The sequence below is a fragment of the Pollicipes pollicipes genome, unplaced genomic scaffold (genome assembly GCF_011947565.3).
Source record: "Pollicipes pollicipes isolate AB1234 unplaced genomic scaffold, Ppol_2.1 Scaffold_7262;HRSCAF=8765_pilon_pilon_pilon, whole genome shotgun sequence".
NCBI classification, from domain to species: Eukaryota; Metazoa; Arthropoda; class Thecostraca; order Pollicipedomorpha; family Pollicipedidae; genus Pollicipes; species Pollicipes pollicipes.
The window spans coordinates 5,089,070-5,107,458 of NW_023597055.1; the positions used below are offsets into that span (position 1 = coordinate 5,089,070).

Here is an 18,389-nt window from a genome sequence, read left to right on the forward strand (position 1 = left end):
CCTGCCCCTCCCCCTCCCCCGCCGCCGCTGGAGTCCAGGCCAGCGCGCTGTCTGCGTTCCCAAGGTCGTTGGACGGGTGGGAGCCATTTTCCCTGCGGACGAAATCCGCTGAGAGAGTTTTTGTCTTCAGGCTTGTGGGTGCTGTGGCCACGCACCGTTATGGCTGCTGTGTGCTTCGTCTGTCTAAAACGCCAGTCAAAATGCCGAAAAGTGCAGCATGTCTGGAGATTTCGTTGTTTATTGATGACTATACAAACAGTGTTTTTCTCCATTGTATGAATGGATGTGGATGTGATATGAAAAGTGCACACGAGACCTTAACAGTACTTCAACAGCACATTGGGAACTACAACAACATTTCATGGAGAAACGCACGATATTTAATGCAGATTATAAGTACCCAGGACCAGTGCACAGTCGGGCATCACAATCTTCTAACGCTAGAAGTCAGTGTTCATGGTATTATTATTGAGGACATCGGTAGCGTTGCGCGGCTGAAGCGCATCTGACATACTCATTAAAAGGCGTGCGTCTGTCTGTCTGTCTGTCTGCCCGTGCGCTTCTTAGCCAGACGCACAGCATAGACGGCTGCATGGATTGCCGTGAGCTTTGCACATCGACGGCCCGAGAGATAAAGTCACGCCCTTTCGACACCAGTGTCGGCTACAGCGCTGGCAAGAGGAAGGCACGTTTTGACATTTTACAGAGAGGCACATTTCGTTTATGTAGGAGACAAAAAGTTGTGGAAAGGCGAAGCCTTTGAAGACATGCCTCAAAGGTCTGGCAACGGTAAATATGTCGGTCCCATGCGCAGGGGACTGATAATGATGCTGGGAGTGAAAGCTGTGAAATACTAACGCCGCTCAGCGCTTGTGCATCATTAAGGTGCATGGTGACTGGAGACGACGGCGGTGACGTTTAATTGCGCAGTGCGAAGTGATGAGCTGGAAACTGTTTGTAATAACCATCCGATTCGGCTTTTCCTGTAATGGTTATTGTCAAAATAGTGCGAGAATCGCGCATATTATCTTACGACAATGCATACCTTTCGATTAGTTCCAGTTTTCTGGCATTTCATATCCCCCTCCCACGTATCCACTTGTAAGTCACGCCAATACATTTTCCCTGGACTTCAATCTTATCTTCTGATTGTCTTCAACTTGCTTCCTGATTTTAATATGCGTGACAGCTGTTCGCATTTTTTCGGTGGTTTCATTATAAGTACAGAAAGTTTCTTGGAGATGGCTTTGAGCCTTTCGATAGGAAACGAAAGGTTGCATTTTACCGTGCCCATTAGCTAGCCAGTGGTCGCTCATGACCAGTAGTTCCCATGATAGGTGATAGAGCTCAGCTATTTACTGCAAAACCAGGCCATGCCAAATCGCTCGCTGCTAATTCTTTAACCTTGTGCCACTCAAACGCTTCATTTTCCCGTTCCTTGCATTGTCTATACTGCTAATCACCCGGCACAAATCTCCTTATCAGTTGCGTTCATTGGTTTTGCACTCCAGTCAGGTTACATAATGCAGCGAGCGGAAATTTGAGACGGCCGAGGTAATGGAGCATAAGCAAAACAACTCCACTGCATCCGTTGCGTGACTCAGCATGTGCAGTCATTTCCACTGCCTTGTCCATCAAAGGTAACTAGAACATTAATAGCTACCATGACCGAGCGTAGTTGTTGAATGGCACCTCCATGCGACGCTTAGATGAGCAGGGGCCACATGTGTTATGCAGCTGAAGGTTAGAGCCTCTTTTCATCGACCACGCACTACCTTATATCGCAAGCCAACCATGTCAAATTTCAATTAAAAAAGAAGATTCCACCTCTGAAGATGTAGAAAGAAGCATCAGATGTGATGAAACAACTCACTCACAAGTACAAGTGCACTTTAAAGTAGAAAGGATTGCTCTTGATAACACAATTTCCCTCGTCAGTAAATATGCTCCTCAATACGCCTTTGTTAGTTGCTTCATCGTACTTCACACAGCATTGAGTGAGAGCCAGTTCACGGCCGTTACGTGTGCTGGAAATTGCGGTCACAAACGCCCGAATATTTGAACGACTCAATAATTATATTATTATTCGCCTCGATCGCCGTATGGCCAATGAAATGACGGAATTTGAATGACGTTATTATTACGCCATGGATGCCCGGGTGACCTTGAAAAAGGCTGCCCAAGGACAGGGCTGTGAACTGCACCAAATGGCCTTCAACATGACTCTTCCAGTTCAAAATCCTATACAAATGTGTAACGGTCCCTTTACACCAGCGGCCACGTCTTTTCTCGACACATTACAGCTGAATGGGATGTCTACTGCCGCATCCGTCTACAGGCCATATCCTATAGGCGAGCATTGTATTGACATGCAGTAAAGGTGTAAGAAAGCCTCAGATATGACCCATGCATGAGCGGACAATCACCTATGAACTTATCTAGGTTAACCACCTCGGTTTACACCTATGCAGCATTCGTCTGTTCTTAGGGCTTTTGCAATTGTAATGCTACCATCTGATTCATACAGTGTTTTCTCCAGAAAACATGTTAATGTTATCTCCGCAGTTCCCACATTGGTTATTTTGTGTTAAAAATTTGTATACGCCTGTCATGAAAAGAGCAGCCAGCTTAAGAACAGCTGTCGCAAACTGAGTAAGCTCATTGCCAGTGTTGTGCACAGCATAACGATTTCAGACATTTCATGTACTGCATTTCGCATGCCACTACCCACGACACGCGCACGTGTTCATGCCAGGTTTCGGGCGGTCTCGGGGTTTGTGTTTTGTGGGCCAGGCAGTGTTCACGAAACAATCGAGAACAAACGCGTTAACGCAAAAATGAAATGTCTTGGAAACACTCTGCTGCAAGTTTGGATAGCTCCTGCTCAAGCTCAAGTGACTCCTGCCACAACACTGCTTTGTGTAATAAACTGTGGGCAACCTTTGAGTAAACTGTGGGCGACAGCGAATGCAGCCTTTGAGGTTAGGTTTTCTCGGGCTACCCAAGTGAGTGACACCGACGGACCAAGGCGATTTTCATGTTCTCTAACTTTCCTACCATGCATGACAATTTGATGCGGCATATATACCTACACGCCAGAAAGACAACAGCTTGATGAACTAGTCACTGTTTCGATTAAGCTGTGGTGGTGGTTATGCTCACTGAGTCGTGGTGATGGCTGTTTTGACTAATCGTGATGGTTGTCCCGACTGAGCCGTGGTGGTGGTTGTTCTCACTAAGCCGTGGAGGTGGCTGTTCTGACTGAGCCGTGGTGGTGGTTGTTCTGACTAAGCTGCGGCGGTGGTTGTTCTGGCTGAGCCGTGGTGGTGGTTGTTCTGATTACGCCGCGGTGGTGGTTGTTCTGACTAGGCTGTTGTGGTGGTTGTTCTGACTAAGCCATGTTGGTGGTTCTCCTGACTGAGCAGTGGTGGTGGTTGTTCTCACTAAGACGTCGTGGTGGTTGTTCTGACTAAGCCGTGGTGGTGGTTGTTCTGACTAGGCCGTGATGGTTGTTCTGACTGAGCCGTGGCGGTGGTTGTTTTCACTAAGACGTGGTGGTGGTTATTCTGACTAAGCCGTGGTGGTGGTTGTTTTCACTAAGCCGTGGTGGTTATTCCGACTAAGCCGTGGCGGTGGTTGTTTTCACTAAGCCGTGGTGGTTGTTCTGACTAAGCCGTGGTGGTGGTTGTTTTCACTAAGCCGTGGTGGTGGTTGCGAGTCCGGTGCCATTCGGCGGATAGTTCGGGCCGTTGCCGGCGGGGTCCAGCCCCGGGAGCTCCATCTCAACCTCAACGAGCCAACAAATTGTCAGTTTGACTCACTCCTATAACGAGCAATTGATTCTGCTTTCTCCAGTATTTCTTTCCACTGGAACACATCACAAACACCGCCAATAATACCATTTCTGAGCTTCGTTTTCTGCAGGGAGTCCTTTGACTAAAACGCTGGTAAAGCACCAATTTCATGCAGGAAAAGATCTGTGAAAAAGACGTTAAGCTTACCACTTCACGGGCCTCCTACACATCTAGAGTGTAGGAAACTCGCAGCAGAGCGGTGTAGGAAGCAGCAGAGCAACATCAGCTCTTGGCCAGTTAAATTTAAGGATTTGCCGAAAAGCTGAAGTAGAGACCTGATAACTGCTCGATCACACATACACCGAGGATTATGAACCTACCTGATTTAAAAATGGCGCAAGAGTCTCCTTTGGAAACTACATTTGTAGATAAGATTCCCTTAGTCGAAAGTACAACACCGCTGCCCATGGAGGACCAAGTTCATGGAAAGAGACCAGGAACGTTCAGAACACGAATCAACGCTCGGTGTGAAATGGCGAGTTCTTCCGTCGCACTTGTCCATATTACCGACACTTCTTGAGCAAGCGGTTATAAATGTCATGTTATCTGTTCAACAGAACATGTGTTTGAGACCGCACGCCTGTAGCGGTGATCGCCTTGGGAACACGATATAACTAGCAGTGACCGCCTTGGGAGTACAATATGAGTAGCGGTGCCCGCCTTGGGGGCAGATAAAACCAGCGGTGATCGCCTTGGGGACACGATAAAACCAGCGGTGATCGCCTTGGGGACACGATAAAACCAGCGCTGATCGCCTTGGGGACACGATAAAACCAGCGCTGATTGCCTTGGGGACACGATGAAACCAGCGCTGATCGCCTTGGGGACACGATAAAACCAGCGCTGATCGCCTTGGGGACACGATTAAACCAGCGCTGATCGTCTTGGGGACACGATAAAACCAGCGGTGATCGCCTTGGGGACACGATAAAACCAGCGGTGACCGTCTTGGGGACACGATAAAACCAGCGGTGATCGCCTTGGGAACACGATATAACTAGCAGTGGCCGCCTTGGGAGTACAATATGAGTAGCGGTGCCCGCCTTGGGGGCAGATAAAACCAGCGGTGATCGCCTTGGGGACACGATAAAACCAGCGGTGCCCGCCTTGGGGACACGATAAAACCAGCGCTGATCGCCTTGGGGACACGATAAAACCAGCGCTGATCGCCTTGGGGACACGATTAAACCAGCGCTGATCGTCTTGGGGACACGATAAAACCAGCGGTGATCGCCTTGGGAACACGATAAAACCAGCGGTGACCGTCTTGGGGACACGATAAAACCAGCGGTGATCGCCTTGGGAACACGATATAACTAGCAGTGACCGCCTTGGGAGCTAGGTTTTGCCTGCCAGCACTCCCTGGCAACAGGCTTGACCAGCCTCTCGCTCCTGGGCAGATTGCCAGGTGTGTGTTAAGGATATCTGAAAATATCTCTCAGGCATGCCGCGTAATCGCACCACAATTTTCAGCAGTCTACGAGCTATTCATTGCGGGTGCTTTGACACCAAAGACGTGTCTCTAGCATTTCTGATTTTCGAATAGCGACGATTTGAGAAGGGACGACTTAAGAGCACTGGGTGGCGATGCACGGCCGGTGCGGGCGGCGGGTGGCGACCGACGAATCGGCCGACGCAGCGGGGCGGGCCAACACCTTCTCATCAGCGGAGCCCTGCTTGTGAATGTATGCTCAACACACACAACACTACACATCAATGAGCTTAGAATAGAACAAGAAACATGCATGTGCGAGTTTAATGCTACTATCAATATGATAACGTAATTTTTGACAGGTAAATCTGGAGCAACGCAATTTTCAGTCCATTGACCTAGCATAATGGCGCCAACTATTGATCCATCAGCAAAAAGCTTATTACCAGTCTAGAAATTCCCTTACGAAAATCCGTTTGTTCGCGAAGCTCAATCTTCCTTCGTTTAGAAACGGTGGGTGGTCGCTTTGACCCTTCCCCTATACCAGCCCGTGTTATGAAAAGGGTGAATCATGGTAAAGGTCGGTGTCCCTTGAGGACGTGAAGTGCAACTAGTCAATTGTGATTTTAAACTGATCCTTTTTGGGGACAACCGTGGTTTATAGCTTCACATGGCGAGCACACGTTTCCTCGTCGGTTGACAAGAAAATATGCACATTGACCCGATCCTATACATTCAAAAATCATTAAGTATTCCCATAGAACAGACATACCGAGTAATTCAGCACCCCCATTTGTGCACATCAGATTCCTGGCATTTCCTGCTCTTCAAATTTTTCGAAGTGAGATTTGCTTCGCTTAAAAGACGGTTCTGTTTCGTCTTTACGACGGAATGCAACGCCTGAGTAAGTTATACGATCTGTTATACGAGCAGGTATGGAGATGACCGCTATATGCCGAGCTTAGGGCGAGATGCGTAGACTTGTTGCCGTGCGAGTACGCTAATTTTCATGCAATGTGGAATGCACGTAAAGGTGCGCAACCGTCTGCACTGTGAAATGCAGAGTGCGCTTCAAGAACGCTTTCCAGATTTAGGAAAATTAGGATTAATTCGCTCACATGCTGACCAATGCAGTTATCAATGCGGGAAAGGTATACGTTTGTGTTTCCCGATGTGGTAGTTGCGTAACACGCTTTGTACCCGCGTGTTTAAATGATTCATGCATATCAGGCCGAAGTTCGGTAGATTATGATTTTTATCTCACAGGTTGGCATGACAGTTTATTAGGTGGTATTTCGTTACCCGTTCGTTCAGCTCCGAATCAATTTATTTTAAATGACAAGGGCCACAGATGCATTAGTTAGCCCTCACCCTGATTCGACAGTTTTTATGACACGGACTGGTGAGGGGAGTGGTGCGACACCACTTAGCTTTTCCAAACTAATGAAGATAGGTGTCAGCGAAAAACAACAATCATTAACCGCATTATGCCAGGTCAAAGGTAAAATTTTCCAGAATCACTTTTCAGTTTCGCATTAACATACGCACGGGACCATACCTCATGGCGACACGAGACCTCAACAGACGTGTTCTTTGTTCGATCATGAGGACCTTGGTGTGTACTTGTATGCTTTCTGAGCACATATTTCTGGTATATGGTGCCGTTAAGGTAACAATGTCGGCCCGCCGCGCGCGTTCCGCGGCATCGTCGGCTGCCGCCCGCTGTCCGCGCAGGCCGTAGACTGCCGTGCAGTGTTCCCCAACAAAACATCGGTGCTCCGATACCGGAAAAGCTAGGAACACATTTTTTTTGTGTTACGCGTAATAGATAAGCTATCGAAAACTTGAGCGTGACTGTACAGCATTCTGAAGAGACATCCTAAAAGAACCTTAAAGAGGTCGCATCGACCCTTTCCCTATAAAGGTGAGGGGTAAGGTGTAAGTGCTTTCCAAGTGCAATGTGACTACATGCAGATATTATGCGTTACATTGGATCCCTATGCGTATCTTATGGGTTAGATGGGATCACCTGGCGCATATGGCACAATGTGTTACATTAGGTCACGATATGAATCTGATGGAAAATATATCATCGTTATCACCATCACAATCATCATCATTATCATTATCGTCATTGTTATCAGTTCGAAAAGAGGGCGGCGTAATGCTCCTTGTCAAGTCTACGTAGCTTACGCGCCCGTCCACCAGGACAAAAGCTAAGTATAACGTCGTGTTTTGCTGTCGAGAGTTAACAAACGGTGTGCTACCCCAGGTTGAAAGGGCACTTCAATTTTACACCCTCAAATTTCGTGTACGTTGGCATCGTTACTCCCTTCAACCGGAGCATAACAATAACGTATTTGTAGCAGCGAATGATCAATATTTAGCACGCGCCCGGGTGGTCGGTTGAATACCCTCCGCTCGGGTGGGGATGGGGGTTAATTTGACCCCTGCCTAAACTAAAATCTAAAAAAGAATCTAGATCTAAAAAAGAAGGGGGCTAGAGACATCAAATTCACGGGGTGGGTTAGTTGGTCTGTATGTGAACTGAACTAAACTGACTTGCATAAAAACCCGAGGTCAATGAATCATGACCTTTGGGTCGAATAACATAGAGCAACATCGAACTGACAATTGCTGTCCATAGGACCCCAGACGTCCTCATGCAGCCACATTGAACCTAGATACTTGGTCTACGCAAGCCGTCACTGGTGTTCATTTTACGTAAGTAAAGCTGTTTGAGCTTTAAAGGTTATGGTGGCCAAATACCTATGAGATTGTTGTTTTTCACTTCAATAAGCATTAAGAATTACACTAGACGATACGTTCCTCAAAAGAAAGGATTTCTATGGATCACTTAATGTCAGTGGCCTATTGCAGTCTTTAAAAAATTTATATAAACATGTCTGTAGCGGTTTGCTTATTAATAATTTTAAAGTATGCCTTATTATTTACCTCGTAAAAGAAGCTGTCCAGTAAAAAGCTGGCTGTTTTTTACCTAGGTCTGAACTTTTTTCTATTATTTTTTCTTCTATTTTTCTATTTATTTCTATCCCTAGATCAACGGGATTTGTTGTTATCCTAAATTCAATGATTTTATTCCCATAGAAGACATTTCGGAGATGTATGCTTTCATCTAACATCCCATCGTCGCATACTGATGACACGTTTTACTGAAAAAAATTGTCTTCACTGACACCCACGACCTGACTTTGAGCCACCTTAGGTCAGTGACCTCGCGAGATACATCTCATTGTTGTATATCAAAAGATCCACTATTTAGTTTCTTACAGCTATGCTAAGTTTTACGTGGATACACCCCGCCGTTCGAAATATATTTTGAAAAAACCTTAGGAGGGCAACTTGATCCCTTCCACCCGAGCGCGTTTTAAATGTGCATACACGAAATATGGATATGGAATATGGATCGTGGACTTTATGAAGGCCGATGATCCATGAAGAATACCGTGTGGTCTTTAAGTTACAGCGCAGAGTTCTGCTACGTGCGCAGGCATTTTGGCTTAGCATGCGAACATCTGTTGACAATGTTGAGGAGGCCTGCGAGATCCCCGTTCCTGGAGAATGTGACAAAAAAGCCCGCCCACGGAGTTAAAACCTACGCTTCCGTTGCATGTTTTACTTGCTCCAAGAGCAAATAGATCACGCAAAACATCAAACTCCTTGGTGGAGAAAAGCAGACGACATTCCGTTCCTTATAGTTTTACGTTGCTTCCATATGCAACTCATCGAGAAGATTGTTTACACCCATCAACAACAAAGCGATTAGAAACATAATTGAAATATTGGGTACATTAAGTAATAAGAATTAGATTTAAAAGGACGCACTGCTGCAGACCTGACATAAACACAATATCTCAAAATGCTCAGCGCAGTCCGTCCTGGTCTCGGACGTCACCTGACCTTTGGCGTGGCCGCTGCTACCACCCGCAGGCCATACCACGCAAGGGCAGGTGGCGAGCGACTGAAGCGACGCGAACCCACCCCGCCACGGGTGGGTGGATCGAAAAGCAGGCGCTCTAACCTAATGAGCTATCTGGACGGTCTGATTAATTTAATGGCACGATATCACAAAAGGAGCGCGCGGAATCAAGGCAGGCGTCGATAATATTTGGATCGCATCATCGCAAACGCTCTCTCTCGTTAAACGCCTTCAAAGCTGGTACATCGCGGGAGCATTACAATAGTTGCATCAAAGACCCAATGATCAAATAGTCCTGTTCAAGTATTTAGTGCAACACGTTAAATGCGGCGGAAAATGCTCCCGCAGTCGCGATAACTTAACAGCGCAGTCATCACGTTTTGACCGTCACGTGCGATCGAGACCCTGCATTCTTGACATTTTCCCCATGACCCAGGTAGTAAGGCTGGAGATCACAAGGCTTCGTGGCACCCTTGTTCTCAGAATCTTGTGCCGCCTGTCAAATACCATAGATCACTGACTAGAATCGGGCGACCCTGAGGCATTAGTGTGCTCACGTGATGCAGAGTAGAGCACCGTTCATATCATGTGAATGGTGCCACTTAAGTGGATACTAAGCGCCCTCCATGATACTATGGATACCAAATGATCGATCAACCGATCTTTCTTGGTTGGTAATATTGTCTACGGACTGAAGTCCTTATACCGTGTTCCCGTGTTCAATGAGTGGTCATGCTTGACCAAGATTTTATCAAAATGGGCATGATTTTCACGTGTAGGACTAGTCCGCCTGAGAACGTGTTGCTCTCCCATCTGAGTTTCGTCGCCCAAGTTGTGAGCCTGGGCTTCGCATGTCGCCGAAAACAACAGCGAAGAACATGTCGTGACCATCCCACCCGCGTTTAAACTGGCGAACATCACATCACAGACTCAGTCACGCTGTCAACAAAAAGAAAAGTTCTTACCACAGCTCAGTTCCCCCTACCGAACCGCGATCTTGGGCGGAGATCGAACCAAGATAGAAATCCACGATAACAATCCGCCATCTAACAAAGGAAAGAAGTCGGGGAAAATCTCGTCGTCTGCGCCCTGGGAACACGCTCCGCTCACGCAGCCTCCCCGCCCGCCGTGATCCCGGCGGAAAACAGGGCAGCGCCGGCGAGACGGACACGGAAAACGTCATCTGGTGCAGCACGGTGGCTGCCTGACGATTGCCGCTCTATAAATGAGGCCGAGCTCAGCTGACAGATATCACTCCCCGGTCGGCCAGCTTCGGGCCCAGACATGAAGGTGAGTGCTGTGCGCGGCGTCGGGACCGTGCGCCGAGCAGGGTGCAGGCGCCGCGCTGGTCTGCTGCTCGCCCCGTGCTGGTCGATAGCAAAACAGCCGAAAAGTTAAGTGGAGCGAGCGGACAGCGCGGCGCCTTCAGATGTGCATCACTGCCAACGATTGTCGGGAAATTGGGCCCAACTGGGCTGGTTAGCTCTGGAGAATGGCGGGCATTTCGTATGGTTCCTGGGGGCGGTGTTCTGTGCCCACCATCTGTTTACCAGGCGCTTGTCTCTTGCAGACCTTATCAATACCAGGCGCTGTGTGCATATCGGCCAACACGAGCAAACGAACCTGGGGAATACCACCTCTTACGAACGCCAGCTTCGGTGCCTCTTGTTGGACACCCCTGCTTCTTTCACATTGTGTTCTCCGGCGACTTTTCCGAGATGCCGGCACCATGTTCCGCCGCGATGAGGCCAGCTTTCATAGCTTTCTCAACGCTTAACTGTAACTAATCGCTTGCAGCCCAACAGTCAAAAGTCTTGTCCGGTGTGTGCTTGACACAGTATCTTCATTTCTGTAATCGGCCTACGTTTTGGCCCAATCTCTCACTCCTTGTCTGTTTGACATAATTCGCCTTCCTAACTTGGGCTGCTTGAAGCCCTTCCCCTCTTCCGCAGTCGTTGGCCCTTTGCGAAGTGGGTCCCTGTCCCTGAGACAGACGCTGCCCGTCCAAATGCTCCGTCTGTTCGCCCATTTGTCTCCCTGACACACTAATTGATGTATCAAACCTGAAATTTGACAGTTTGTACTTACCCCAGCTAGGTAGCATCCAGCCATACTCACTTCCCAGCCACCCATTTTGTTGGTATTCGAGTGATAATCGCGCATTAGTTGTATTCACTTGCCACTAAGCCCTCTTCATTCGCACTATGCTTATAGCGTAACATTATCACGTTGCAACCATGTTCATATACAACTGTACCCTCTTCACACACCTAGTAACGTCACGCTGGCCTCTTCTCATGTACCAAACTTCCAACGTGTTCGCTTTTCAATAGCGACCTCAAAGCCAATGTCACTAACCACTTAAAAACTTACCTGTGTTCGTATACTTTGAACCACCCTCAAGCCATGAGCACTCACCTCCTACAACCATCAGGCCGCGTTGTGTTATAACTTCCTTAGTTTCGAGGTTCTCTGACTACCACTTACCGCATCCGAAACGTGCTTATCTGCCTCTTGCACTCTCTAAAACAGTACCAGCCTCTGGTGACACTCGCCCTCCGTCGGCAGTGGTTGCTGATCGTCGTCCTAGTGGCGCTGGCCGCCGCTGACGACGACTGTGATGATGACGACGACGACTGCTCGTTCGGCACCGGTGGCGACTTCGACGGAGATTTCTCTTCATTCGGAGGCGACGGCGGTGGAGATTTCACCGGTTTCGGAGACGTAGGAGGAGGCGGCGGCGGCGGCGGCGGAGCTTTCGCTGCGTTCGGAGGCGCAGGCGGCGGCGGTGGCGACTTTGGAGGCACGGCACTCTCCGCCGGAGGGTTTACTGGCGGCGGAGGCGGAGCGTTCGCGCCCGGCGGTGGCGGCTTCACCGGCGTTTTAGGTGGCGCCGGCGGTGGATTCGGCGGCGATTTCGGCGTTGGACAGGCTGGTGGTGCAGCTGTGGGACTCGGCGGAGGAGGTGGAGCATTCGGAGGAGGGTTCGTCGTCGGCGGCGGCGGCGGCGGCGGTGGTGGCGGCGGCGGCGGTGGAGGATTTGTGGGCGCTGGTCCAAGAGTATTCAACGTGGGCAGAACCTTTTTCAGAAGAAGGGCATTCTTCAACACCCGTGTCCTTGGACCATCTCTCAGAAGAAGATTCTTCTCTCCCGGCCGGCGCCAATTTATATTCCTTGGTAATCAAGGCGGCGGTAACTTCTTCGGCGGCGGTGGAGGAGGCGGCGGATTATTCGGCGGAGGAGGCGGTGGATTTAGACTCTCTGGAGGTCGACGGGTAGGAGGATTCCGTGGCGCTCTTGGCCGTGGAGGATTATTCGGCGGTGGAAGAATGGGTGGATTCTTGGGTGGGCGCAGTAGCTATTATTACTCCCTCCTGAAAAGAATGGCCCTGGCCTACGGTAAATCCAAGGCCCATGCCTTCTTCAATTACTACGCTCGAGCTTTTAGTAATTACTACTCTCCTGGGTTCAGCTATGACTACTACCCGCGCTACAGCCATAGCTACCCCACTTTCAACTACGCCACCTACCCGTACGGCTACAGCAGCGGCGGAGGATATGGCAATGGCTACGCCCAGGGTTACAGACAGAACTATGGCCGGGGGTACGGAAATGGCTATGGTGTTGGCTACAGAACAGGAAACTACTACCCCACGAACAGCTACAGCTACTATCCGTCATATGGCAGGGGCTACGCCCGTAGCTACAGCAACTACTATCCAAGTAAAAGTTACAGTAATTACTACCCAACAAACAGCTACAACTATTACTCATACCCCAGTTACAACTATAACCCCAGGAACGGCTACGGCTACTCGTATCGACGCACCTACGGTCCTAGCTATTACGGCTCCGGGTACGGTAATGCGCGCGGTTATGGCTCCGGATACGGATACAGTTCTGGTTACGGGTCCCGCTCCGGCTACGGCTCCGGCTACGGCTCCGGCTACGGCTCTGGCTACGGCTCCGGTTACGGCACCGGCTATGGGAATAGCTACGGTTATGGATCCGGATACGGGTCCGGCTATGGCTCCGGCTACGGCTCCAGCTACGGATCTGGCTCCGGGTCCGGCTACGGGTCAGGCTACGGGTCCGGCTACGGGTCCGGCTACGGGTCTGGCTATGGCTCCGGCTACGGGTCCGGCTACGGGTCTGGCTATGGCTCCGGCTACAGTTCCGGCTACGGGTCTGGCTATGGCTCCGGCTACGGTTCCGGCTACGGGTCTGGCTACGGCTACGGTGGCAGCTCAGGCTACCGTGGTCGCGCCGTGTATGGACCCAGCACTCCCTACAGAGGAAGCTCTAGCTACAGCTACGGCAACAGCTACGATTAGCTGTGAGCGTGGACAATACTGGACCAAAGAAAACTCCTGGAACTGTGGTGTGCATGGACTTTGTCTGCCATCACATTCAATGCCTGCAGTATTAATTCGTCCTCCGTCAGTAGCAGCTCAAGCCGTCCACGCGCTCTGGTGATCAGCCGCTGCCGTGTAGACGTCTTCTGTTGTGCGTGACCAATGTCGTGTCCCCGCGTCTTCTGTGTGCTGGAAGTAGTCCGGCGTGTCACTGTCTTTCGTCACAGGTTACCATCGCGGGGGAGACACCGTCACGTGCTTGGCCTGCGATGACATGTGGCCTTTCGCCTTTGTCCTGTACTGAGTGAATGTTTGTAATATATTGTCAGCATTTTCGCGAATCTATTTCATATGCCTGGAGTCTGACTGGGTAGAAGGCACGCATGCGATGAGTTCAGCACATTCTGAGCGTTACGTATGACTGGGAGGATTCTTGAATCACAGCAGCACAGAACGGGAGGCGAACATATCAGTTGAAACAGATTGTGATAGAGTTTGAGTGTTTCGAGTGTGGCAGGGCCCGGGATGTAAGTACGTTGGTGGTGTCCAGTGATGTCAGGGCAGGTTTTTAGTAAAGCGTTTCTCCATAAGGCCAGAGGTGACAAAAAAGGACTGTTAGTGCTAGGCCAGGCCAGCTTTTCGTGCTAGCTATAGCTAATCGAATTTTTCGTTACTTGACCCAATCTGGTTCGTCAAGGGAAAGTCTAGTCAGGTCACCAAGTCACCTTTTTTAGAACTCTGTATGCAATACGGTTTAACCCTCACCCTGATAGGTTGATATAACTCTGGGGATTTTTAGGATGCCTCTACGGCATGCTGTGCAATTGCGCCCAAATTTTCAGCAGCCTACGGAGCACTCAACGTGCGTCTTTGGACACAACAAATGCGTTCTTAGTTTCTCTACTTTCGGAGCATATGCTACTGAAAATTTGATCTCGATTGCACAACATGCCAGAGAGATATTCTCTGAAAACCGTATGGCAGAGGGCGCAACTTTTTGCAATCCACCCCTACCAGAGTGCGGGTCAGTCCCATTGTTTTGTAGATTAAATCCGATCCCTTTAGCTGAAAGGTTTCCCGGGATCAAAGCCCACTTAAAGTAGTGCTCCCTGTGCGAGCCCTGACCCCTGCCATCTGGTCGCGCAACTCCAGGTCAACGGCAGAGTCCGTGGCGAAAGTTGAACGTGCGACAACGCGGAGCACGGTCCGTCCTGCCCTCTGACGTCATTTGACCTCTAGCATGACCGTTAGAGGTCAGCGGTTTGTTAGACCGGCCCTTCTTCCACCGTCCACTGTCCACAGGCCGTGCCCGTCAATAACAAAGGGAGAGCGCCTGAAACGACCGGACCCCCCCCCCCCCCCCCCACCGCGGCAGGGTGGACAGGAAGATAAATAGGCAGCCTATCTTCATGAGGTATTTGGACGGATTATGTACATGCAATTAATTGCTCTGTCCAAAATTGTCCGCAATAGTCCGTTCTCGCATTGCAGTCGTAATGAACACAAAATGTCTAAATGCAGTTCATGAACATCTTATATTTCGGACATTTATCAAGCGCCACCCACAGCAACCATTCAGCTTCAACAGCTGCTCACGCGTTTTAGTTAGTCTGGAGGACACCATGCAGCGGAATATATCAGCTGAAATATCTGGTTCAGAAAGCATGCAACATATCTTTCCTTGTGTTGCGGCATACCCGTTTGGTTTGTCCCAACATAGTTCAGCCACAAAATCTTCAACAGGTCTTTCAATAACCGGGTTTGGATCTTATCCAGCCACAGACAGCACATAAAGTACATATTCCAAATACGTATTCCGAATAACACGCATGTGTTGCCTTTGCATCGTCAAAAAGGCAAGTGACCAGGCACGTGAGAAATGGCAGGCACGTCCTCTGGGCAAAAAGAACAGTGTGCTCACGTAGGGTATTTTTTAATACAAAGCATCATCAGCACAACGAATCGGGCGTGCGCCAAAGGCAGGGGATGTCTTGGGAAAAAATGTTACGTGTAGCGCGTGCCGATGGGTGCCAATATTTATATTTGGGAAGGCTTGGTCGCCGAAAAAAATACATCATACCTAATGAGAAATGTATAATTATATCGTCTTGAATATTTGGGCCTACAAAAAGCTACGATCTCTAAGCCTCCAGTAATCATCAACAAAATGTGATAAAAACAAGTCACGCGCTAGGCATCCAAAACAGGTGACCAAACCGATTGCGGACCGCCCAGATTGCCGATACGGGAGACGGGCGAAATCAGCTTGCCTTGCTGTGCAACGCCGATAGTTTTCGAAAATAATGACGCATTCAGCAGAAGTATGACGCGGATAGATGCACGGTTTATAGCCTGGGGCTATGCATGTGTGCCATGATCCGACGCCCTGGAAAAGATCTGGTGTGAATGAGCCATTCAGGTTGAGGGAGGTTTGCGGAAGCATTGAAGCCAAAAATTTAGCCTGATCACGAGGACGCCGAAGGGAAACTTTTGCCTGAGTAGAAAACACTTTCTAAGCCTTTAACAATGAAATAAATCGTGTTATTGCATGCGATTTGACACATGACGTTTTAGCCTCCGAGCAGTTATGATTTTGCGACGTTGTGTTACTGTCCTCAAGCGTTATCATACACATCATATGGAGGGTCACCGGATGCTCTCGCAGGGTCATGGGGTCCTCTGACAGGGTCACCAGCTGCTCTCACAGGGGCGTCGGCTGACCCCACAGGTTCGCCGGCTGCTCTCGCAAGGTCACCGACTACCATCGCGAGATAGGGTCATATATAATTATATCTTGAGACTTTGGGCCATCCAACAGTTTTTGTTTCACATGTCCGTTTGGGGTTAGAGGGCAAAGAGTGCCTACCACCCTTCCCGCCAATGGTGCCACCGAGTAAGCCTCTGTCAAGTGAGGAAAGTCACAGAGCATCACAGTTCGCGGATTGCACATTTCGCATCCATTAACCACAGAAGTGAATATTACTTCAATGGCCTCGCAAAAACTTGTGATTTATCACAGGCTGCTGCAAGGCTTCCTAACTGTCAAATGCTATTTTTGCCAACGCCTGACAGGCGTTTCATCTGATTGGGGTTATTGTCCAGCAACAATGGGAAAGTTTCCTTCAGTAATCTGTTTTTCCTATCACAAGAAAATATGTGAAGCAAGGACAATTTTCCCTCCACTTTCGCTGCAATTCTCCCTCCACGTACTGTTTCCCATATGACACATAAGCTGAGACTGACGCACGGAATCAGCAACTTCCTTACAGAGGCACGACATGATTTTGCAGGACCCCGTTGATAAATCCGCCAAGGCATTCATAGAACTAGCGCCGACAAAATTATTTTTGTCTGCACTCAAGCAGCAACGTAGATCTGTTGCATTAGGCTTTTGCAAAGATCAACCTTTCAGATGGTTTCCTGTTTTCTGCTCTTTCCGTAAATGTGTTGAATGTACACATGCAAGGCCTATATATTAAGTACAACACGTGCACAAACTATGGTCAAGAAGTGCCCGTGGACGGATTTTGGGTTACAAGCACGAGCTATGGATGCAGCTTTACACTCGTGCTAGGCCTGGACAAGCCGAGACGTTCAAGGTTAAACCGTGTCTGATTTTAGCTGAAACTCACTCAGTCTACGGCCTCGCTGTACGAAACATCTACGTGCGGTATGACATCACAATAATGATGATGCTCGCACATCACAATGCTCCTCGGCCGGGAGAACCAAACAACAGCGCACAACTGTTCAGGCAAAATATGCAAGGTAGCCTCTCCTATGGTTACCAAATCTATATAGCCTCTTAATCCCGGCTGACTCATGACCATAAGCACAGCTTAAAGCGTTGAATGCTTTCGATGTAAGCAATGTTTGCTCTGTAACGCAACAAACCAGAATTGCTGACTTCGGGTGTAAAGCAATATCCTATGAGGAGGAATTTTTCCCTCTTTTCTTCACATTTTATGTTCAATTTTCACTCCTACCTGATGTTGCCTTACCACACATACTGAACCCGTATTTCCCTTTCAGAGGTTTTTCGATGTCTTCCAAGTCCGAGCTCACTTGAAACCACCAAGCATGAACAAGGCCCCACTGAACCTGGAAACATATGGCTCTATCCTGCCTCACGTATATCTGAATTATGCCTGTGAATGCACAAAAAAAGAACACTAGGTCCTTCAAGACCAAGAGCCCCAGCCGCTTGCAATCCAGCCGCTGGCATTCATCAATCGTGGTTTGTTTACAAAAAAACAACACAATCTGCAGCTGTGTGCCAAATAGAAGGCTTTCACGCATCACCAATTTTTAGGGGTCACACCACGTAAACATCTGCAAAGTCTGGTATAAAATTTTGCTCCAGACATTTCTTCTTCTCGACGAAACTTGACCATTAAATTGCACCAACTCCGAGATGTACCAGCAACAATTTCAAGACATCCCTTTTAACTAAAATTCAAAAGCTAACTGTTACCATGTGAGCACTCATTTTGACAAATTTTTAGTCCGATGACTTGATAAAAAAATTTTGGCCGAAGAACTCTAAGGCCTTATGTTTGTTTCATTACTTTTGTTTTTTTTCCTTATAGAGATGTGGTACAAATTCATTTTTCTTTCCCTTTTGATGATCTTTAAGGATGCCATCTATGGCCTAAAATGCTAACCAACATCCTGAAAAAGTTACAAACTGCAAACTTGCCGGTGTTTCATACATGCCTTGCATTAACCACCAGCCACCTAAACGTTTGATAGTGAACAATTCATGAGGAATGAAGGAGAGAATTTGAAGCGAGGAAGTTTTTTTGCC

General features: G+C 48.6%; 1 protein-coding gene across 1 annotated transcript; it reads left to right on the plus strand.

Moving 5' to 3' along the window:
* The first annotated feature begins 12,610 nt into the window (after positions 1–12,610).
* LOC119114140 (cell wall protein IFF6-like) lies at positions 12,611–13,561 on the plus strand. Its single transcript, XM_037238351.1, has one exon. It carries the CDS (start codon positions 12,611–12,613, stop codon positions 13,559–13,561), a length of 951 nt encoding a protein of 316 aa, XP_037094246.1.
* Positions 13,562–18,389: the final 4,828 nt, after the last annotated feature.